Below are 25,008 nucleotides of genomic sequence, written 5' to 3' on the forward strand. Positions count from 1 at the left end.
ACATTGTTCGGGTTTATGAGGGGAAACAAAACAAAACAAAACAAAACAAAAAAAGGAAATCAAATATAAAATCGCTACTCTTTGGGAGGGTTTCAGGGTGGGGGGTGGGGGGGAGGTTATTTGCATCTCAACAAAGCTCTGCAGTTAGGAATACACAGTCCCAGCCAGACACCAAGCCCCCAGCGCTGCTCTAAGCTTTTCAGACTGGGTCATCACTGCAGTGACTGGATTCAGGATGAAAGTTGAAGCTAATATTAGTTTTCTCACTCAGGAGAAATCGCGGGCCACGGGATGAGAGGGGGAGAGTGGGGTTGTTTTCTTTATAAAATTTAAAAGGTGGGGGTAGAGGTAGATGAAAATATTTATAGCTTCTCAGTATCAGGAGGGAAAATCCCTTTTTCTCAATTTAGAAGAGACTATCCATAAATTAGCACATTCTGCAGAATCAAAAAGCTGAAGCTGTCGGTTGTATTCTGATCTCATTAAGAGCTCTGGATTCTGTAGCAAATGTTAAAATAATACTGACATGTAAATTAGATCTCAAAGAGAAATGGAAAGACCCAGTTAGCAGAGCTTTTTTTTTTTTTTTGCCCTTATAAATATCTTTAATCCTTCCACTCTTTTGGGTATTGACTGGGCGCCAAGTGGATTTGCATATTATTACAAAGCGAAAAGTGTGAATACAGCCAGCCAGCCATCCTGTTAAAAATCTGGGTTGAAAAACCACACGGATTTGCTGAACAACAAATTCACATTGGAGAGGTATCACCAACTGCTGCCTAAAAACATCCCCAGGATGCCGGGGTGTGGAAACCGAGCCAAGCCAGGCTTCTGAAACACAATGATTCCACTGGGTAAACAAATTTGCATCTCTTTCAGCAGGACTTGGTTAAATTTAGAAGCCTCCCCTCACTGAAGGGGTTGGGCACATGACCAGAGCTCACAGATCAGCAGACAGCCCAGGTCCAGGACTTTCAGTATGCTGGGAATTAGATTTGTCTGCTTCAGAAATTTAGAAGCTTCCATTTAGAAGTTCAGCGACTCGGACTGTGAGGCCATTACTTGATTTCAAACACTCTAGTGAGCTTAAAAACAGGCTTTATGATAATAATTGATCCGCTTATCTCTAACTTTGTTTTCCAGTATCAATTATCATTTTTTTCTTTCTATTTGCTTTTACATTTTTTTTTTTAAAGTACGGAGAAGCAGGAACTCCCCCATCCTCTTCACCTCTCCATCCGGCTCCTGCTTTCACCCGAATTTTGTTTTGATGTGATCCACTGGCTTGCTGTGGGCCACAGAAGGGGAGACACCCACTGAACAGACAATGCCCTGCCTCAGAGCACTGGCGGGAGGCCACCTGCCTCTGTGCTGACTCAGCAGTGGGCTCCCGGCGGGGGCACCGGGGCATTCCCGGGGAAAGCTCTCCCCGTCATAAACACTCAGAAAAACAACTCATCACCCAAGCAGAGGACTGGAATCTACTGCTCAGGGTTTCACAACTGAGCTCGCCTTTTGGTTTGATTATAAGTTTTTAAAATTCATGCCGAATCAGGCAGCATAGTCAACACTGAAACACATATTATAAATATTTCTTTTTTTTCTTGTTGAGAACTCACCCATGAGGTTGGTTTGATTTCCCTCCCCCTTTTCCATTTCTTTTTTTTTTCTGCTTTTCATTAAATGTTAATTTCTCATCCATTCCAGTTCTGAACTGGATCAGAGGTTTGGGCTGCTTTACATCACAAGGAGTGAAGAGCGCCACAGCCCTGATGGGAGGGCAGAGGAAAATTCCTGACCCAGTGCTGCACAAAGGTATTTAAGTTGTAACTTCATTTCAGTCACAGCAGCTACTGACAAAAAGCCATAGCTTAAGGAGCAACAGTTCCCTGGACGCACATCATTCAGCCTCATGTTCTGGCCAATGCTCACGGCTGCTAGTGTTACTTTTGCAGTGAAATGATGACTAATATATAATTGTTCCAGGATTTTACAATGCGCAAAATCTCAAAATTGCATGACTTGCAAAGTGTATCTGCACCTGCAGCTTTTACAATGTTTGCAGATGCACAGTTTGGGGAAGAAAATTGAAGATTTAGAGTACAGGAGCAGTTCATACACTGTCCTTAGCAGTGAAACTTTTCCATATGTGTATAGAAGGAACTCCAGAGACCATGGAATAAAAGGTCACTGAAATGAGGAGCAGTAAAAACGGAGCCAATTTCAAACACCTACAACACTGACGTCCTTACAGGGAACTCCGGTTGGGGGCTCCTAGGAGCCAAAGCACAGACAGCCACTGCAGCCAAAATGCCTCCGTGGGCCATTCGCTGACATGCACAATTTCCAGGTGGGTTATTTTACCTGTTTTCTGGTCCTCGTCTTCCCTGTCCTGAGTTTGATGTATCTGGCTATCAATTCATTCCTACCTGAAAGAAAGAAGAATTTACAATAAAGTGGGTTACTTTGGTGTGTGAGTGGGACAGGGGTGAGGTGTAAAAAGCCTCTGAATGCTAAGACTAGAATTCAGAATCAAGAATTTTTAAGTTGTATCTGTACGTTTATTAATGCTAGAAAAATTAAAAGTATAATTTTTGCAGAAAATATTTACTAAGGGAAATTAGGAAGAAGGGAATTTAATGATGAACTACAATCAGCAATTAAAATGTGCCTTTTCTTTGTTTGCATGCTTGTCCCTAAACGGATGGTCACTTGTATAAACAAATTCAAGGCTTAGTGTGGAAGTACACAGACGGGCTTCCGTTCTGGTTTTATTATTCATATCCATTTCTTCTCACCCAGGCTTCTACTCATCGTTAACTCCAGTTAGTGTCATTATATTGGAGAAGGAAATGGCAACCCACTCCAGTGTTCCTGCCTGGAGAAGCCAGGGACGGGGAGCCTGGTGGGCTGCCGTCTATGGGGTCGCACAGAGTCGGACACGACTGACGCGACTCAGCAGCAGCAGTGGTAGCAGTCATTGTAGCCATGAGAGGATGAACTGCTGTGACCACAGAAACACAAGGGAAAGAAGTTACAGCATGAAGGCAGATAGCCCCCAAAGGGAGTCACCGAATCAGTAATCAACTATACACAAAACTGTCAGTGGGAAGGAAAAAAATGACTCAATCTTTTCCATCCTTCAAAACTTTGGGGGGAAAGTACCTTAAAGTATAAACAAATGTCTCCTGTCCCTACTGCACCAAGACACTGAGAAATCTCAAACAGATGACCTGAACTATAATATAAATGGGAAAATAAATCCCCAAAGCCAAGTGGGGAAATGCATTACTAATACTACATGAAATAAAAATGCACTCATACAGGACACATGGGCCCAAACTGTCACTTTAAGCCTAACAGTATAGCTAGTGGTCTAATTTATGTGTACCGTCTCACTCTCCACATACTGCGTAGCTGAAGACAGCAAGAGCTTTTGTCTTGCTCCCAAGGTCTCCCCAGCACATGGCACACTGCTGGGCGCACAGAAAGAAAAAATGAGACACGAACACAGCCTCTGGTGAAAGGGAAGAACTGCATTCCTCAGACCTCCCCAGCAGAGAAAAGAACTGAAGGCTCTGGTGAGAGTGTCTTGATGAGCATCTTGCCTAATAATTCAAAAAACCTCGCCCATTGCTGCCTAGGACATTCCTGTAATGACGGCTCTGTTCTCCACCTGCCTGTTAGGAGTGTGCAGAACACAGTCGCTGCTGGAAGGCAAAGGAACTGCGGAATCTTGGGGCTGCAAAGTACTTCTGAGCCACTCTTTCTCACCCCTAAAAGTCTGAGTCCTTACAGAAGCCAGCACTTCTAGAATGAAGGGAAAAGCCCATTCTGCCTTAAAACATATAGAAAGATAAAAAGACCCTCCTTATTTGAGGTTTCCTGTAACTTTCACCCCCCAGATTCTTTTGTATCTCTTAACAAGAAGAAGGTTAGTTCCTAATGCACAGAAATTTCTGACAGCTTTAAGGTCCTCCAGCAGCGCTTTATCCAAGCTAAACCTTTCCTGTTCTTTTGTTATCTGTGGCAAACTTTGGAACACTCCCACCTCCATCCTGTGACCATCCTTTGTCATTTCCTTTCACAGCTTGGAGCCCAGAACTGTAGTCACCTGCCTGGTCCTAAATACTCGGTCTTTGTTGATGCAGCCCAGCACCGCACTAGATTTGGGGGGATTACAATAAACTGTCAACTGAAGTCAATTAATTCCAAGGTCTTTTTCATAGGAGCTACTTCTCAGATATATCCCTACCCCTGTTCCTAGTCTTTTCGTGCATCATTGGGATTTTCAGATCCAAATACAAAACATTACATTTATTTCTACTGCAATTCATTTTGTTAGATGAAGCCTATCGTTTCCACCTTCAAGTTGTCAATCCCCCACTATGACTGACTGAACTTACTCTTTAACCACAGGAAAAGGACCTCTAAATTCAGTTCTGAGGATTGCTTCTCAAAGCATTCTCTTTCAACTTTTGAGAACTACCAATATCCCCTGTAGTGTCATTGGGTCTACTTCTCCATCTCTCAGATGGTTGTACAGATTTTGCAATTTGTCTCAAAGGCTGGCTGACAGCAGAGCCCAGCTAGGAGTGCCTAATTACCAGAAGTCAGACCTAAATGACAATGTCTGCAGAGGGGCCAAGCATCCTCCAGCTCGGGGCCTCACCGTGCACCCTGTTCAGGGCTGAGTGGCTGGGATGAGATAAATCTAGGGCTCTGAATTACATGCAATTTCATCTGAACCTTGTCCAGATGGCAAAAACGCCTCCTGGCCCCAGACTTGCTTATTTTTCTCTGAAAGCAGACAGAATAGCTTGATCCAAGAGGCCTATAACTTATATCTCCAGTTTTTAATTTCTTATGGCATTTGGTTGGATGGATGAGATCAGTCCCCTGGAAGCCACACTCGACTGTACACCCTGTGGTTTATGCAGTGGCATAAACAATGTCAACTCATACTTTGATTAAAGTGCTTCTAAAAATCACTACTTCTACAAGAGGCCCTCACTGAGCATCTACTACGTGCTGAGCATGACGCTACGTCGTATCATGGGAAGTCTGTCGTGACTCTCATGTCCCGGTTTTTTACATGACCAAGATCCCCTTTCAAAATTCTATGTTCTTTCAAACCATGTTTCAGGCCAAGAAGAGTAATTAACTCGAGGTTGCTATGTGTTTCTTCTTGCCTCACCAAAAGGAATATTGCTGATTCAAATTATAAATTCAAATTCCACTAATACCAAGCATCTACCGTGAACTCAAAGTGCAACGTTACTCACTATTTTATGTGCTGTTTTTTTAAAAAATGATTCTAAGGGTGGTTTTGTGCAGAGAAACATTAGTCTGGTTTACTTGGCTTTAAAATGTTTATTTCATCTGTTTAGTTATTTTTTTTTTAATGCCCTAGTTTTTCTTTATGTTTTCAATTCGACTTACATATCCTTTTTTTATAATTTTTATAACCACTTTTAAAGGGCCACTGGATTAATGTTTGGTCCATTTTACAAACCTAGTTAAACTCCTTCAAACATTTAAACTATTAAACTTCAAACATATTAAACTAATCTATAGTTAATTTAATTTTTTTAAATATTAAAACTCTTTACCTTACAAAACCTTCCCTTAAACAACTCATAGAAACCTAATAAATTCTCTTGAGTGTGCCAACATTGCTTACAAATCTAGTTAAGACTTCAACCCTTCCCCAAAATCAAGTCTTAAGTCAATTACTTCATTGCACATTTTAATTTGGAAATACAGACTAACCTGTTATGTGAGCCAAACTAGTTTAAATACGCATACTGAAGAACTCATATGCACAAATCCTTAAGATAAAAATATAAACATTATGGTATTGATTATATTAAAAATTTTATATTCTAAATCTTCCCAGAATTATAATATGCTTACTCTTTAAGGAAACAAGTATGTCATTCCAAATGGTTCTGGAGTCTCTTTCCAGGTGCCTGGATCTGAATGAATTCTTGTTAGCAACCTTCATAGGACATTCTGAGCCCTATTTGTATTCTAGAGCATGACCCTCCAAATGGTGTGGATCCATACAGTTCCAAGCCCTAGATTTGACTCATGGTACTAAGTACAGAAGGGATTCCCAGGTGGTGCAGTGGGGAAAATGTGCATGCGATGCAGCAGACCCAAGAGAAACACGTTCGAACCCTTGATCTTCCTCAGTCGGGAAGATGCCCAGGAGTAGGAAATTGCACCCTGCTCCAGTATTCTTGCTTGGAAAATTCCATGAGCTGTGGCCCACGATGGGGTCACAAAGAGCGAGACACTGAGCACACACACACACGACAACAACAACTGAGGTACAGAATGCTCCAACCAAGGACAGGAAACCCAGAGACACAAAACATCACTGATGTAACTGGTGGTGGGACGCTGGTCCACACAGCAGTCTTGTTTCACAGCCGGGAAGAATGCAGGATATTAGAAATGTTAACCCTCATTTTTCTCTGACTTCCAAAAACACACTCACGTATACATACAACCATGGAGTAGGACGTGGCAACTCACTCCAGCATTCTTGCCTGGAAAATTCCACAGGAAGAAGAGCCTGGTGGGCTACAGTCCCTGGGGTCACAAAGAGCCGGACCCGACCGAACACAAGCATGTACATGCACACAGTGGTGTTGGTCCCATAAACCTCACATGACAAAACTGACGTTCAACCAAGTTAACTTGTGTCATGATATTCCTAAACTCTTCCTCCAGTCATGTGGGAACCATCTCTCCTTTGTGTCTTACATGGTGCCTGTCTGATGTATCCAATATTTAAAGACAGCCTAGTCTGCTGTTCACAAGGAGTTCACTGTCCAAAACAAAGGCTAAGACCGCGGACATCAGCTTGACCAGTCAGCCAGCCACTGAGAGTGGCTCTAGCAACACATGTGGGTCACCAGTCATAAATAATTCCATCAATCTAGAAAGCCTTTCCCAAAGTTTTGAAAGAGAAGCTAGCTTTTAAAGACAGATTATCCTTTCTCCAGCACCCCACTGACTGTATAACCCCCCAGGCACCTCTGTCCATGGAAGTATCCAGGCAAGAATAATGGAGTGGGTAAGCCATTCCCTTCTCCAGGAGATCTTCTTGACCCAGGGATCAAACCCTGGTCTCCTGCATTACAGGCAGATTCCTTACTGTCTGAGCCACCAGGGAAGCCCTTTCCTCCAACATTTTATTATGAAAAATTTCCAACATATAGAAGTCTTCCACAGAGACAGTTTCACAGTGAACACTATATACACCCCTGACTCAGACCCCACCATTCACTTTTTCTACATTTGCTTTATAACATGTCACTCTACCTGTTCATTCTTCTATCCATCCACTGAGCCAACTTGCTGTTGTCTGTTGTTGCTGTGTTTCAAAATAAACGGCAGGCATGATAACCTCCCTACATCCTTCAGTGTGCATTATCATTAACTAGAGTGATAAGCCTGATTTTGACAGGCAGAATGGAGGGGGTAGGGTGAAGATCCTTTTAGACAGAGGAAGCAGCATTAAAAAAATATACAGAGGAAACTGCAGCTTAAAAACCAGGCATGCTGATCTTCAAGCCCCCCTTGACCACTGCACACTCTATCTTTCTGAGCCCAGAAATCTCTAGATTATACATTCATGGTATCCACGACTCATTTCCTTCATTCTTCTTGATGCTGTGGCTGCTTACTCACTTCAGTCATGTCAAACCCTGTGCTACACGATGGACAGCAGCCTGCCAGGCTCCTCTGTCCACGGGATTCTCTAGGCAAGAGTACTAGGGTAGGTTGCCATGCCCTCCTTCAGGGGATCTTCCCAGCTTTCCTGCAATGCAGGCAGATTCTTTACCAGTGATTCGCCAGGGAAACCCTTCTTCTCTGTTCAGTTCAGTTCAGTCGCTCAGTCGTGTCCAACTCTGCGACCCCGTGAATTGCAGCACGCCAGGCCTCCCTGTCCATTACCAACTCCCAGAGTTCACTCAAACTCATGTCCATCCAGTCGGTGATGCCATCCAGCCATCTCATCCTCTGTCGTCCCCTTCTCCTCTTGCCCCCAATCCCTCCCAGCATCAGGGTCTTTTCCAATGAGTCAACTCTTCGCATGAGGTGGCCAAAGTACTGGAGTTTCAGCCTTAGCATCATTCCTTCCAAAGAAATCCCAGGGCTGATCTCCTTCAGAATGGACTGGTTGGATCTCCTTGCAGTCCAAGGGACTCTCAAGAGTCTTCTCCAACACCACAGTTCAAAAGCATCAATTCTTCGGCGCTCAGCTTTCTTCACAGTCCAACTCTCACATGCATACATGACCACAGGAAAAACCATAGCCTTGACAAGACGGACCTTTCTCTGTAAACACCTGTAATAGCTTATAGAGCTGAGTGGCAATGTCACACTTCACCACTAGGTGTCACTGTACTACAGCTCCTCTGCAGCCCACAGTGCCCTTTAGAAATGCACACTGGATCACAGCTTTAAATCTGAGATGCTGCAGCTGCAGCCGCCCTTGCTTTTCCCACAGGCAAGAGGCAGCAGCAAAAACAAATACAGCCTGACCTGTCGCTTTATACTGTGATACTCACCAGGCGCAGCGATCTAGTTTTTATTCCCTTTTTCCTTTCTCCTAAATAACATAACACAGTTGAAAGTAAGGCCATCCTTGGCTTCTCCAGCCTCCCAGATTGCCATGAAATTTTGTGCTAAAGGGGCACGAGACGCAGAGATGCCAGCAAAAAGGCATGGAGTTTGTGCCGTGCTCGTCTTACCCAGAGAGAAAGCTGGTTAACGTTGTTGTGGGCTTGGGTGTAATGGGATGTGGCCTGAAGGTCATGTTTGAGGCACAGCAAATGCAGGGTCTGTGGCTAGAAATTGTAGCCCAGAGACACTGGGCTTTAACAGTGTAAGAGCCACTTTGTAATTGAATGGAGTCAGGGAGCCACAAAGAAAGAAGCAATAAATGGAACCTCCTCTTTCCTGGTTGCGGCCAGTCTGAAGGCAAACACATATCCTGGTCTGGGGAAGAGGCTTGCACTAGGGTACCATTTGGCCCACTCTTTGCTGGGAGGACAAGGGAGGAAACCCCATACTTTTTTCCCAAGTTGAAAGAATGAGAATCAGAAAGAACACTCAAGCTTCTGATTGCTACACCAAAGCTGTTTCACACAGGCACCGGTGCTACGGTGGTAGCCATCACGTCTTCCACACCCCCTCATAAACCCTAACTTGGCCCAAGGGCACTGTAAGACTGCTTCTCGTTGACAGCCCGAGATGCCTGAGCTCTGTACCTGACTACACAATTGCTTTCACAGCCTGCATCTCCTTGTCCATTACAATATGTGAGGATTCTGCCTACATCTCAAATGCCTTGTCCTTCATCAGCCTTCCAGCTGCAAGTGGCTGCCCCTTTCCCTAAACATCCACTGCCCTTGACCCCGGTCTCTTTGCTGCTGGTTCATTTTTTCCCCCCTGCCCTCTATTCGATCATTTCGGCACATGTCATGGCTCCAACCAGATCATAAAGTCACTCAGAACCAGAACCAATAAGGGAATTCCCCAGTGGCACAGTGGTTAGGACTCCCCACCCTCATGTCCAAGGGCCCAGGTTTGACGCCTGCTCAGGGAACTAAGACCCCATAAGCCGAAAGCTCCAAAAACAAACAAACAAACCCACTGGCATTCATCTTTTCTTCTGCCTCCCCATCCCAGGCAGCTCAATATTTATGGAATGGATTGCCATTAGGAGCGTAAGAGGCAAATGACACAGAATCATCAGCTGCTGCTGAGTCACTTCAGTCGTGTCCAACTCTGTGCAACCGCACAGACGGCAGCCCACCAGGCTCCCCTGTCCCTGGGATTCTCCAGGCAAGAACACTGGAGTGGGTTGCCATTTCCTTCTCCAGTGCATGAAAGAGAAAGTGAAGTCGCTCAGTCGTGTCTGACCCTCAGCGACCCCACGGACTGCAGCCTACCAGGCTCCTCCATCCATGGGGTTTTCCAGGCAGGAGTACTGGAGTGGGGTGCCATTGCCTTCTCCAGAATCATCAGCAGAAAGTAGAAAAAGATGACCTAGTGGGAAGAAGCAAAGAAAGATGCCTTCTAAAAGTGATGACACCGCAAGGCAGCAACGCCCAATGAGGCAGCGACTGACTAAGGACTATCTTGGGCCAGGAGAGACAAGAAAGCCTTCCTAACTGAACAATGCAAAGAAACAGAGGAAAACAACTGAATGGGAAAGACTAGAGATCTCGTCAAGAAAACTGGAGATACCAAGGAACATTTCATGCCCAGATGGGCATAATAAAGGACAGAAGCAGTATGGACCCAATAGAAGCAAAATATATTAAGAAGAGGTGGCAAGAAAACACAGAAGAACTATATTAAAAAGATCTTAATGACTCAGATAACCATGATGGTGTGATCACTCAACTAGAGCCAGATATTTTGGAGTGCGAAGTCAAATGGGCCTTAGGAAGCATCACTGAGAACAAAACTAGTGGAGGTGATGAAATTCCAGCTAAGCTATTTCAAATACTAAAAGATGATGCTGTGAAAGTGCTGCACTCAATATGTCCAGAAATTTGGAAAATTCAGCAATGGCCACAGGACTGGAAAACGTCAGTTTTCATTCTAGTCCCAAACAAGGGCAATGCCAAAGAATGTTCAAAATACAACACAATTGCACTCATTTCACATGTCAGCAAAGTAATACTCAAAATTCTCTAAGCCAGGCTTCAATAGTATGTCAACTGAGAACTTCCAGATGTTCAAGTTGGATTTAGAAAGGCAGAGGAACCAGAGATCAAATTGACAACATCCACTGGATCATAGAAAAAGCAAGAGAATTCCAGAAAAACATCTACTTCTGCTTCATTGACTACGCTAAAGCCTTTGATTGTGTGGATCACAACAAACTGTGGAAAATTCTTAAAGAGATGAGAATATCAGACCACCTGACCTGCCTCATGAGAAACCTGTATGCAGGTCAGGAAACAACAGAACTGTACATGGAACAACAGACTGGTTCCAAATTGGGAAAGGAATACGTCAACACTGTATATTGTCACCCTGCTTTTTAAACTTATATGCACAGTACATCATGCAAAATGCCGGACTACATGCCGTGGAGAATTCCATGTACTGTATAGTCCATGGGGTCGCAAACAGCTGGACACGAATGAGCGTCTTTCACTTTCACAAAGCACAAGCTGGAATCAAGATTGCTGGGAGAAATAGCAACCTCTAGCAATACTGTTAGCAATATCTAACAACCACAGATATGCAGAGACCACCACCCTTATGGCTGAAAGCGAGGAGGAACTAAAGAGCCTCTTGAGGAAGGTGAAAGAGGAGAGTGAAAAAACTGGCTTGAAACTCAACATTCAAATAACCAAGAACACGGCATCCGGTCCCATCACTTCATGGCAAATAGATGGGGAAATAATGGAAACAGTGAGAAACTTTATTTTGGGCTCCAAAAGCACTGCAGATGGTGACTGCAGCCACGAAATTAAAAGATGCTTGCTCCTTGGAAGAAAAGCTATGACAAACCTAGACAGTGTATTAAAAGCAGAGATATTACTTTGCTGACAAATGTCCGTATGATCAAAGCTACGGTTTTTCCAGTAGTTATGTATGGATGTGAGAGTTAAACCATAAAGAAGGCTAAATGCCAAAGAATTGATGTTTTTGAACTGTGGTGTCGGAGAAGACTCTTGAGAGTCCCTTGGACTGCAAGGAGATCAAACTAGTCAATCCTAAAGGAAATCAATCCTGAATATTCATTGGAAGGACTGGTGCTGAAGCAGAAGCTCCAATACTTTGGCCACCTGATGCAAAGAGCTGACTTGTCTGAAAAGACCCTGATGCTGGTAAAGACTGAGGGCAGGAGGGGAAGGGGATGACAGAGGATGAGATGGTTGAATGGCATCACCGACTCAATGGACCTGAGTTTGAGCAAGCTCTGGGAAATGGTGAAGGACAGGGAAGCCTGGCATGCTGCCATTCATGGGGTTGCAAAGAGTTAGACATGACTGAGGAACTGAATAAATTCTTAGGCAAGATTCCATGAGATAGTGTTAAAATACTTTCCAGCCATGGACCCCTCTGTGTGACCTGAGGCTCATATTAAAGGATAAAGAATCTTAGCACATAAAAGCCAACAGCCAAAAAGCACAAATGCAGAGTACACTGCAGGAACCAAGTGTCAGCAGTGAGGGAGAGGTCTACAGAACATGTCTAGTGACCCTATCCTGCTAAAAACCCGGGAGTCTGTATCTATGGATACTGCCAGAGGAGGCCGTAGACCGTGTTTATTCACTAACCTGTGAAGAGTTAATAATTAACATTTCCTCCACGCTGCTGCATCGTCCCATCAACATTGGGAAAGAAAGGAGGTCTACCAAAGCTGGCCAGTCACCTACTAGTCAGACACCCACTGCACCTACAGGGTTCAAGAACATACTAGGGTTCTGGGTGTAAAGAGATGTCATCTCTGCCTTCAAGGAGCTTACATCTGTGAAGGACACTCACCCATGAGAACAGACTCACCTGCCCCTCTCCATGTCTCTCACTCATGGCATGTTCCATTTATCTGAAAGGCTGTATGATGAACACCTGTCTCCCCCATTGAAGACACGAATTTCCAGAGGAGCACAGACCCTGTATTTTCACTCACCACTGTACCCCTAGTGCCAAAACTCAATGGGTCCTCAGAAAGCATATGGTGATGGAATGAATAACTGAATGAGAGGGACGGAGAACCAGAGTGGGAGAGGGGTACAAGGCTGAGATTGGGGGTGAAGGAAGGCTCATGAAAAAGAGCATTCACAATTGTCCCAGAGTGTTGCAAATGAGGAAGTTAGACACCAGTGTCTCAGTTAATCCCTAGTATAAATCACTGACCAAACATCAGCACCAACCAACATGGAAAATCACCAGAATGAGCCAGGCACCCCATCCTGGGTTGTTAGGGGCTGGTACTGCATGTTCCTGATCTAAAGGTTTACAAAATGAACTGATGGCCTTCAGGAGGTGAACACCGGCAAGTTCCTAAAATAAAATACCCCTTGTCTGCACTCACCCAGAGGCTTACAAGGGACAGCTTTAGAAGGAAGAATACACAGATGAAGGCTGTGTTAACCCTGGTTGGTCAGAGCTTATTCCCTGAATCCCTTCAAAACGTCTGTGAGTACTCAGGTCCCATCTTCTCCAAGTTCCTATCAGTCAATGGCAGCTGATAACATTATCAAGTGATGGCCCCATAAAACACTGCACTCTCCTTCATCTGAGCAGGAGAGCTAACAAACCACACCTCTGCATTAGACAACAAGGGTCAAAGAGAGACAGCAAGTAAAATTGACTAATGTTACGGACTGAAGATTAACAATCCCTAACGTAGGAGGGTGGAGAAGGCAATGGCACCCCACTCCAGTGCTCTTGCCTGGAAAATCCATGGACGGAGGAGCCTGGTAGGCTGCAGTCCGTGGGGTCGCTAAGAGTCGGACATGACTGAGCGACTTCACTTTCACGCATTGGAGAAGGAAATGGCAACCCACTCCAGTATTCTTGCCTGGAGAATCCCAGGGACAGAGGAGCCTAATGGGCTACTGTCTATGGGGTCGCACAGAGTCGGACACGACTGAAGAGACTTAGCAGCAGTAGCAGCAGCAACATAGGAGGGAAATTCTGTTATTTATTTCTAGAAGGAAAAAATAAATATACAGATGCATACAGATTTTTTAATGGCTCATTCTTTATGAAGCAAAAAAGAGATGCTATATAATCACCTTTTTAACCCTCTAAGGAATAATTCACCAAGCCTTCATACTTCATGCCTCTGGTTGTTCTTTCTAACCAATCCTACACACGGCTACTTGAAACTCAGCTCTGGTTTAGCCCCTCCACTGCTTCAAGACTTCTGACTATAGTCTAAAGGTCAAACTACTCAGTGTGGTCCCATCATCTGGCCCTAACTACTTTTTTATGACACACGATCATCACTCTAATCCATTTTATCGTCATCAAAAAGGACACCTAGCTTTCAGTTCCCTGAACCAACCTGCCATTCAGAGGTTTTGCTCACAGGTACAAGATACCTTAAGAGCACCAGTCAAAAGCCTTCCAGGTCCAGCTCAAAGAGTGTCTCCTCCACGAGAGTCCATGTAAGGCCCGAAATATGCACTACGCTTGGAGTGTGTGAAGAAGAGTGAGCCAGGGAGCCAGGAGTGTGTGAAGCTTGGAGTGTGTGAAGAGGAGTGAGCCAGGGAGCCAGGCACCTGGAGCTCACCTCACAGACCAGTGGTTGTGAAAGACCACAATATTATAAAGCAAACTACAAACAAAGACTCTGTGAGTTAAAAACAAACTGTCCAGTATATATGAGGAGGGCGATGGCTTGACTCTGACTGGGAAGTAGCACAGATTCCCCACATTACCTGGGTCCAAAGTGCTCGACTTCTGCATGGGTCAGGGCACTGTCCATATCCTGGCTCTACTAAGAGTTTCGTGAGTAAAAGATCATAAGCTCCTGAAAAGTACGTCCCCATCTACTAAAAGAAAGTCACACACTCCTTAGCTTGTCACCTAAGGCTAACAGCCCATTCCTGTACTGTTACAGTAGCTTCAAAGAGCACAGCCATTGCCATGCTTTTGTGCAAACATCTGTCTTGATATGTTCTTTTCTTCTTCATTGCCTGTAAAACTCCTATTCAGCCCCGCAAACCCTAACTGAAGCACTTCCTCCTTGAAGTCTTCTGGGAGGCTTCCAAACTGAGTTCCTCGTTTCTCTTGCGTGTACGCACGTTCTGAGCACATAGCCCTGCTGCTACTGCTGCACTGCCCTTACTTACCTAAAGGATGACCCAGTCCCCTCCTAGGACAGCGACTGCTCCATGAACAGAACCCTTCTGGTTCTGACTCCAGATCTACACCTATTAAGTACGTGATCAATAAATGTTTTCAGTCAAAAAAGAAAATGAATGGGCTTCCCAGGTGGTGCTAGTGGTAAAGAATCTGCCCACCAATGCAGGAGACGTAAGAGATGTGGGTCTGATCCCTGACTTAGGAAGATCTCCTGGAGAAGGAAATGGCAACCCACCCCAGTATTCTTGCCCGGAGAAACCCCATGGGCTGAGGAGCCTGGTGGGCTACCGTCTATAGGGTCGCAAAGAGCTGGACACGACTGAAGTGACTTAGTATGCACATAAGTAGGTGATCAATGAATGTGTTCAATTAAAAAAAAAAAAAGAGTGAATGAGCTCTTCTCTTCCATATGAAGATAGTTAGGAAGAAAATGATCTAGAAAAAGGGTACCTAACTTCGATAGCAGCATTGCCAATATCAGCTGAAACTTGTAGGCCCTTTAACAGCTGTAACCTTTTTAGCGAGACACGGCACAACTCTCCAGAGTCTCGTTGTGCTCTCTTGCCTTGGCACAAGTGTGACCAACACATGCTCTTTTCCTCCTTACCCCTCCCTCCCCTGATGACCTCCATGTGCCACAGTAATATGGATCTGGTCCAAAAATTTTAAAAAAGGTAATCTCAACATTAACCCAGGAGAGTCATGTTAATGAAAAACTTTGGTAAGAACACTCTGTTTATTTATTAATTATTTGGCTTCAGAGATGTGTGAAATCCACACACCTGAAGTGCTAAAAACTGTAGGTCTTTAGTGGAGAATCTTTAATTGCAGCCATACTGTAGAATTTTTTTTTTCTTTTTTTTGGACTCAGATGTATGATTGCCTAGATCTTTTCTGGGAAATTTGAACCTGTACTTACTAGCTGTGTGAACAAGGAAAACTTGCTTCATTTCTCTGGATCTCTTTTTCATTATTAGAACTGATAGAGACAGTTTCTAAGACACCTTACTACATGATGTCTCGTATAAACCTACAGTGTGTCTATTTTCAATGTTGTTGAAATTAGCATCTTTTGTAAAGAACAGACTTTTGGACTACGCTAGAGAAGGCGAGCGTGGGATGATTTGAGAGAATAGCACTGAAACATGTATATTACCATATGCAAAATAGATGACCAGTGCAAGTTCAAGCAGGGCACTCAAAGCTGATGTTCTGGGACCACCCAGGGGATGGGGTGAGGAGGGAGGTGAGAGGGGGGTTCAGGAGAGGGGGACACCTATGCATCCATGGCTGATACATGTTGATGTATGGCAAAAACCACAGCACTGTAATTACCCTCCAATTAAAATAAATTAATTAATTAAAAAAAAGAAATTAACATCTTTTCCATGCTACAGTGAAAAGGTTCTCAAAATTTTTGCATTACCTTAAATTGTCCAATAATATGGCCATAAAACTTGTTTCCAAGTAAAAGTGTTAGTCACTCAGTCATGTCCGACTCTTTGTGACCCCATGGGCTGTAGCCCACCAGGCAAGTAAAAAAAGCCCTTAATGGTGAAAGCTGAATATTAAGAGAACATCACGTAAACTATTACACTTAATTGCTGCAATGAACTTTTAATTTAGAATAGATTCTTCCATGAATAAAACAGTAGGAATTAGGTCCTCACTGAGGGCTATATGAGAGAAGGGATAGGCTACCCACGCCAGGATTCTTAGGCTTCCCTTGTGGCTCAGCTGGTAAAGAATCCACCCGCAATGCGGGAGATCTGGGTTCGATCCCTGGGTTGGGATGATCCGCTGGAGAAGAGAAAGGCTATCCACTCCAGTATTCTGGCCTGAAGAATTCCATGGACTGTATAGGCCATGAAGTCACAAAAAGTTGGACATGACTGAGTGACTTTCACTTTCACTTCAAGAGCTATATGTGGCCAGAATCCTTATAATTTATGGCAAATTGTAAAATTATCTCTATCAATCAGCTGCAGGCACTGTATTAAAGAGCATGTCCCAACCATGCCATCCATGGTCATCATGCAGAAGTAATAGAGGCCTTGTCTCCACCTAGGAGGTCAGTTTAGTTCTGTATATTCTCATAGTGGTGGTGGTGGAAACTCTGGTACAGGACCAAGAAGGGACTTTAGACGAGGAGCTGACGGATATGAAAAGTGATCCTGGATTTATACAAGTCAGGAAGCAACAGTTAAAACTGGACATGGAACAACAGACTGGTTCCAAATAGGAAAAGGAGTACATCAAGGCTGTATACTGTCACCCTACTTATTTAACTTATATGCAGAGTACATCATGAGAAACGCTGGGCTGGAGGAAGCACAAGCTGGAATCAAGACTGCCGGGATATGCAATAACCTCAGATATGCAGATGACACCACCCTTATGGCAGAAAGTGAAGAAGAACTAAAGAGCCTCTTGATGAAAGTGAAAGAGGAGAGTGAAAAAGTTGGCTTAAAGCTCAACATTCAGAAAACGAAGATCATGGCATCCAGTCCCATCACTTCATGGCAAATAGATGGGGAAACAGTGGAAACAGTGGCTAACTTTATTTTTCTGGCCTCCAAAATCACTGCAGATGGTGATTGCAGCCATGAAATTAAAAGACTCTTACTCCTTGGAAGGAAAGTTAGAATATTTAAAAGCAGAGACATTACTTTGCCAACAAAGGTCCATCTAGTCAAGGCTATGGTTTTTCCAATGGTCGTGTATGGATGTGAGAGTTGGACTATAAAGAAAGCTGAGTGCCAAAGAATTGATGCTTTTGAACTGTGGTATTGGAGAAGACTCTTGAGAGTCCCTTGGACTGCAAGGAGATCCACCAGTCCATTCTAAAGGAGATCAGTCCTGGGTGTTCATTGGAAGGACTGGTGTTGAAGCTGAAACTCCAATACTTTGGCCACCTGATGCAAAGAGTTGACTCATTTGAAAAGACCCTGATGCTGGGAAAGATTGAGGGCGGAAGGAGAAGGGGACAACAGAGGGTGAGATGGTTGGATGGCATCACCAACTCAGTAGACATGGGTTTGGGTGAACTCTGGGAGTTGGTGATGGACAGGGAGGCCTGGTGTGCTGCGGTTCACGGGGTCGCAAAGAGTTGGACGTGTCTGACTCTTTTTAGACTGAGCAACTAAACTGACTGAACTGACTGACCATGGGTATGGAGGAGGATCTGGATAGGGCTATTTTCAAGGCAGCCCTGGTTATGGAGGCTATTAGCCAGAATATTGGTGGAACAGACATAATGTTATTCCTTTTTAAAAAATTTTAGTGGGTATGCAGAGTTAGGAAGCTATTGTACATTTATAATTTAATAAAAATTATTTTAAAGGAAAAAAGAATAATAAACAGCATATCCCCCACTGGATTTCCAGAACTTACTTCTCAGTGTAAAAACATGAGTATCACTAGAAAAATTAAGCATCAACTTCTGAAGTTATACAGCAGTAGCTATACAAAGGTAAGTTATGCAAGCATTAAATCAAAATGACATTCACATGGGATTACCTGCTGCTTAGAAAACATAAGAAAAAGAATTCTAACCAGAAGGGAAAGAGACACGAGTACCCCATTGTTCATCGCAGCACTGTTTATAATAGCCAGGACATGGAAGCAACCTAGATGTCCATCAGCAGATGAATGGATAAGAAAGCTGTGGTACATATACACAATGGAGTATTATTCAGCCATTAAAAAGAATACATTTGAATCAGTTCTAATGAGGTGGATGAAACTGGAGCCTATTATACAGAGTGAAGTAAGCCAGAAAGAAAAACACCAATACAGTATACTAACGCATATATATGGAATTTAGAAAGATGGTAACAGTAACCCTGTATACGAGACAGCAAAAGAGACACTGATGTATAGAACAGTCTTATGGACTCTGTGGGAGAGGGAGAGGGTGGGAAGATTTGGGAGAATGGCATTGAAACATATAAAATATCATGTATGAAATGAGTTGCCAGTCCAGGTTCGACGCACGATACTGGATGCTTGGGGCTGGTGCACTGGGACGACCCAGAGGGATGGAATGGGGAGGGAGGAGGGAGGAGGGTTCAGGATGGAGAACACATGTATACCTGTGGCGGATTCATTTTGATATTTGGCAAAACTAATACAATTATGTAAAGTTTAAAAATAAAAAAATTAAAAAAAAAGAAAAAGAATTCTATATGTCTAGGCATTTATTAATTCTTTAAAAAAATAATATGGAAACCATAATCATATATGCATATATTTAACCTTCATTCCCACCTTATGAACACTTTATAAATGCTGAGGTTTTTTTTTTTTTATCCTGAGGTTGAAAGAAGAAACTTGCCCAAGTTCCCAAACTAGTTAAGTTGTAGACTTGAGATCTGAAGTCAGCTTTGTCTTCCAAGTTCATTATGCTTAACATCAGACCTACTGCTCTGAAAATAGCCTCTATAATAAGTTAAACTTCTCACAAGATTGTCACTAAGTGCTTAACGAAGACAAAATCTTAGAAGGGGGACTAAGCCAACCATGAAGTGGACTAAATTGTATATATACCATTTTAAAAGTCCATTCACCACCTACAGTACAAGATAAAAAGCACACCACCTTCAAGGCCTTCATCATCTGCCCCCAGTGCAGCCCCCCTTCCCTGTTCAATAATATCTGTTAAACATTTTGTATACAAAAGGCATTGCACTAGGTGCTGAAGGAGATACATGCTAGAACAATATATATTCTCTGCTCCCAAGGAATTTGTATTTTGGAAGAATTTAGGCAAGAAGCCACACAACAGTAATAAAAGGCAGAATATCTAGAAGGAGAGGAAACATACTGCAGAATAGTCTGAGAAAAGTTCAGAGATGCTTCCTCCAGTGGCGGCCACGCTCTGTCATTTACCCAGGGTTTGACTGTTTTCAAGACCAGGAGTAGCCAAAGGCAACAATGCCATTAACGAGAAAGCAGTGGCCTATGAAGTGGGCTTTCATTTTAGCTGATCATCAAGCAAACCAAACAGATTAGTTCTTTTGGTTGAGCTTTAGATTCAGGAGAATTAACCCATTTTTATTCCCCTTTTAAACTTCTAATTACTCAGGTAATATGCAATATATTTTTCCCTGTAAAGAAATTGCTACACGTACAAATCCACTTTTTGCCCTTTCCCTTTCCCTCTCTCCACAGAGAGGTCTTGTCCATTTGGGGCTACTCCCTTTGTGTAGATAACTTGCCTTTGCCTTTCTGCCCCGCCCAAATCTGCTGAACACTTCTGAGTTGTCAAGACGTGGTTCCAAAGGCACTCCTCCAGCTCCTGGCAGTTAGTTTATTCTGCCTCTTCAGCTCAGCAGCCTGCATGCAAACTCTAGCACAGCCCTTGTCATAGGCTCTTCCTGTGTGAGTTTTTGCTCCCCTTTCCCTTTTTTTTTTTGACAAATGAGGAGCTTCTTCAAAGCACGGCCTACATCCTGCTCTGACAGTCTCCCTCGGCCTCTAACTCCTGGCGTTGTCCTGAGAGCCTCCTACTTGATGATAGCATTGCTGCTGATTTCAGCCCCCTCCTGAAAGAAAAAAATATTTGAAGAGGTGACATCATGGCACACAGGAGGTGGTAACAATGTTTTCTTTGAAGAGGCAGGAAGACAGGGAGGGAGAAGGAACAGGAAGGACAGAAAAAGCCCTGTGCCGCGGGACTGGGATATAAAGGGACACAGCCCGAGTTCGAGGAACTCACAGTCCAACAGAAGGCTACGCTCATGGTACCCATGCACCTCTCCTCCTCGAAAATTCCAAGAAATGCATGAGGCACCCACTATCATATCTAGGTTCGGGGGGCAATAAAGGACGGTGTGAAAGGCTGCTTCACGCCGTAGTGGACAGAATCTGGAAAACTTAAAGCCTTTCCCTCTTCAAAATTAGCTCAAACCACTCTGTTTTTAATTCTTGTGATCTTTGACAATTTCAGATTTAGCACCTGCCTCAATTCACCACCCTCACAGAGGACAACACTCAGTATTTAACTCAGAAAAATAAATTTCCTAAGAAAACAGCTAGAATAAGAAGAATACACTTGATAAAATGCAGACAAACCAGCTCACTCAAGGCTGTCTTCTAGGTAGCCAAAATATTTTTTAAAGACAAAAATACACACAGCTGATTAGGCTTCATCTGTAAGTTCATTCACCACATACAAGTTTGATTCTTTTTTAAAGAAAAGACAGAGTCCAAAGTACTTTTCATGACTCCAGTCCTGAAGGTTCCTTTGCAAAGATATCTCAGAGTGAAATTATCCAGCAAACCCTTGGTGGATAGAAGGTTCCACAAGTCAACAACCGCTTAAGCAGTTTAAACCAACAAGCAAGATGCCCTCTATTTAAATGCTATGAGCGAATCTATTTTAAGCTTTTAAAAATCCTTTGGGCAGGTGTTTAAGCTGTGTACAGACTGAGCCTAGGGAAGCTCTGGAGGTGGGGGAGGGCGGGCTCCACTCTCCATGCTGGCAACATTTTGTTCAGACAATCTTCCTGCAGTAGGTCATGTGACAAAGGCCAAATAAACAGCATCTGGGGATTTTCAATTACAGACCTTCGCCCAGCATGCCTGCACTGTAATCTCTACCAGATGAGGCTCAGGCCTCCCTATTTTCAATAATTCACACACTGTGTACACATAACATGACAATAAGGGCATTCATGGTGCGGCCTGATTCGCAGATCAAAGCTAGCAAAAGGCCAGCTGTAAGCACACTCAGCTGCTGGATGATTCGTGCTTTTCACAGGCTTGGAAAGACGCTCTGGACAACCTGGCAAGCCGGCCTCTTTCCTGTGCGGTACGCTGAGCAAACTCTGAGCATGAACCAAGCACATCCTCCTGGGGTAGCCAGCGAGGCGACCAAATCCATGTGTATCTGCAAATACGGGGTAGCTTCAAACTCCAGCCCGCTCAACAAGCTGCCTCTCAGAAGAGGCTTGCCTTGAGCTGGTGCAAGGTACGTGCAAAACCTCGCCCACTCTCTGGAGCAGGTGGTTCTTGAAAATAAACCTGTTCTAAAAAGATGTTCCCGTACTTAATAAAGCCTCAGCCAGGTGCTCGCGTTTACAAACCCACCAGCTGTGGAGTTTCCACTTAGCCATCACGCACACAGGTGACTCAGACACAAACTACACGGAGGTATCTATTTAAGGCATGTCACAGAGCTTTGAGTCTGGGAAATGAAAGAGGGTGCTCTGTTGTTATTGCTGAAACCCCCACGTTAACTCAATTAACTCGTGTGTATAGATTTAGGCTGCGTGTGTGTGTGTGCGCGCGCGCGCACACACACATGCGCGCCTGAGCGCTTGACAAGCATTCAGAATTCTCAAGTCCACAACATTCCACACGCCTACTGCTCTGCAGGGAGAGTTGCAACTGGAGGAAATGAGGACACCGCTTCCTCATATAAGGATTTCATACCCATCAATCAGGGTAGGAGCTCAGAGAAAGCTGTCATGGTGACTTCCTCGGCAGCAAACACATGCTGTTCGCCAGCTGTGAGCTGGGCGTCCTTACCCCTTTTTCCCTCTCATTCAGAATGGTTTCCTCTTAATCACAATAATCCCAAAAGTGCTAAAACATATCAATCGTTGGGTAAGCCCTGCCTACAAAGGGCCAGCCGGATGGCTTTTATGGCCTTGTCCAACAGCAGCTGATACTTCATTCAGTGACAAATCCAATTTAGCAGTTACAAGAGGTTTAGCATCCCTGAAAAAATATTGGGGTTGATCTGGCTCTCTGAAGTCAGCAAATGTGCCACGGCCATATTGTTGCAGAGATTATTCTGCTGTCATATTTGGGTGTCTACAACCAACTGTCTCGCACCTTCTCCACCCTTGCCCCCCACAAGCCGATGGCGGTAGTGGCAGCAACAATTTAATCCCCAGATTTAAAAAACATATATAATCATACTTGGAAACTGACTAAATAATGTAATTTTTACCACAGCCTCCCTCCCCCCTCCAACCTCCACACACCAGAGTAACTAGCTCTCCTTTTCAAAAAGAGGATTTCTATAACACATTGAGGGAAAAGCTATGGGGTGAGAGTAATTTCACTCCAACCGTTCAATTCTGGGTCAACTTTGATGAGTAAAAGGAGACTAATGACATGCACAGATTTTATCCTTAGATTGAAATTCATGTTATTAAAAACTCTTGCACAAATAATGTGAAGACTTAAAGAATTAAATTCTTTACATTCATTTTAAACAACAAAATGTTAAAACACAAGTGTCGAGCCATGGTGGAGGGAAGCAAATAAGTTGACAGAAAAATTAGCTTCTCAGTTTTTAATGTACTCAAAAAATATATATTCTTAATAGACTATTATATAAATTCAAGTTAAAAGACTCTAGAAAGAAAATAACTTGGATAACTTACCTACAAAGGGGATACACAACCAACAAAATGCCATTTTTAAGCACCAGTACAAGGTAATTTACAAAGTATAATAAAGGGGAAATGATCTACTAGGAACACAGGTTGATTATTCCCTTAATATTAGACTTTGTAGTCAACAGTTGGTTATTTATCCCAGCTCCAGTTTTAACGATACCCAAAATGTGACCACAGAGAAATCTGGTTTTAAAAAAAAATTTTTTTAGTGCCATAAATGAGACATGCGCAATTGTGGCTGGCAAGATATCAACGATGGAATATTCCATACATAGAGTTTTTACTTCATTTGGTTTTAAAACTTAATTTTTTCCTCTGGATTTTTAAAAAGCATATACTGAAAATTAAAACAAAAAGCAAACATTCAAAGCTGGAAGACTAGAGAAGACACTTAGCTTCTGTGACTAACAATCCGTTAGATTAATATTTTGTCAATGTCACTTATCACAACAAAAGCAATGGCATTTTATAATTTACCCTAAGACTGGTTTGATTAAAATTTTAAAAACTATGACAAAGCTATATTGAATTTCATTTGCCGCATCGTAATTACTTACTTTGTAGCTGACTATAAACAGTATTTTATTACATCCACAAAAATGCATTTAAAAACTAACTAATTCAGAGACACTAGAAGAACCTAGAGAACACGTCCCATTACTTCTACTTTGAACAGAGTGTTAGTTTCTTCGTTAATGTAACATCAGAAAGCAGGGACCCATGATCTCTCTCAATCCTAGGGGCCCTGAGTCTGCCTACACTGCCTTTCCTTAGAGCAGGGTTCGGACTCCCTGAGACCACAGCTCTGGCACAGTCAGATCAGTGTACCTCCCTCCCAAGACCAAGAAAGACTCTCACTTGGCTCCAACTCAACAATGAGACAATAGAGGCTGCCAGGCATGATGGATGACTTAAAAGGCTTAAAACTACTATTTGCATCCTCCCAGATAAACAATTAGAGGAAAAAAAATTTTTTTTTCTGGAGGCAGCTTCCAATACTGTCAAGATACCTGGTAGAGGAGCGTTAGTTTAGTAAAATGAAGACTTACTTTAAAAACATTTGTCTGAGCCATTTTCTGAAAGTGTCTTTTTGGAGTGGGAAGAAACAAACCATTCATTTTAGATAAAAAAACAAATTTGGAAATTTAAAAGTTAGAAACGTATAACTCCCTTAAAGCTAGGATCAAGGTTTTCAATGCATTTGATTACTTAATTTTTCCATCCCTTTATTTTAAATTCATAATTCTTAAAGGCGGCATAATAAAAAAAATTCACTTATTGAACAAGGCAGGCAAGCATAAACACGATTTAAGCATGAAAGAGAGGAAACGGCCTTTGCATGTGCTTGCCAGATAAAAATTGGTGGTTCTGCAATAGTTAGTACACAGGCAATTTTCTGGAGCTCACAAGGACCCAGGAGGGAATGCCTGAGAAATGACAAAGACACATCTGAAAAGTCAACCTGCATTTCTCTAGAATGAATTTACAGGACAAGGCAGAACTACCTCCGGAAGTTCACCGAGCCTCCATTAATAAATGAGGCAGCAGTGTGGTTTCCGTGGCAACAGAGACTACAACTCCACAGCAAGCTTAGTGCCAAAGGTTTCTCCTCGAATCTCAACTTCCCGTTTCCAGGTGCTGACAAAACCAAACATACTTTTAAGCCCGGGGAAACAGTGCAAGGCTTTTCAAAAGGGATTCTCATAACACTGGCTTGGCCAAAGTGGTG

General features: G+C 43.2%; 1 protein-coding gene across 13 annotated transcripts in view; it reads right to left on the reverse strand.

Annotated features, from left to right (window-relative positions):
- TEAD1 (TEA domain transcription factor 1) overlaps nt 1-25,008 on the reverse strand; it is a 273,908-nt gene that overhangs the window by 75,776 nt on the left and 173,124 nt on the right. For all 13 annotated transcript variants that reach the window (XM_055548599.1, XM_055548596.1, XM_055548598.1 and 10 more), the window contains one exon: nt 2,365-2,429. In XM_055548599.1, coding sequence (XP_055404574.1) covers nt 2,365-2,429 — 65 coding nt within the window. The remainder of the gene's footprint in view (nt 1-2,364; nt 2,430-25,008) is intronic.

Source organism: Bubalus kerabau, chromosome 15, assembly GCF_029407905.1.
Source record: "Bubalus kerabau isolate K-KA32 ecotype Philippines breed swamp buffalo chromosome 15, PCC_UOA_SB_1v2, whole genome shotgun sequence".
Taxonomy (NCBI): Eukaryota; Metazoa; Chordata; class Mammalia; order Artiodactyla; family Bovidae; genus Bubalus; species Bubalus kerabau.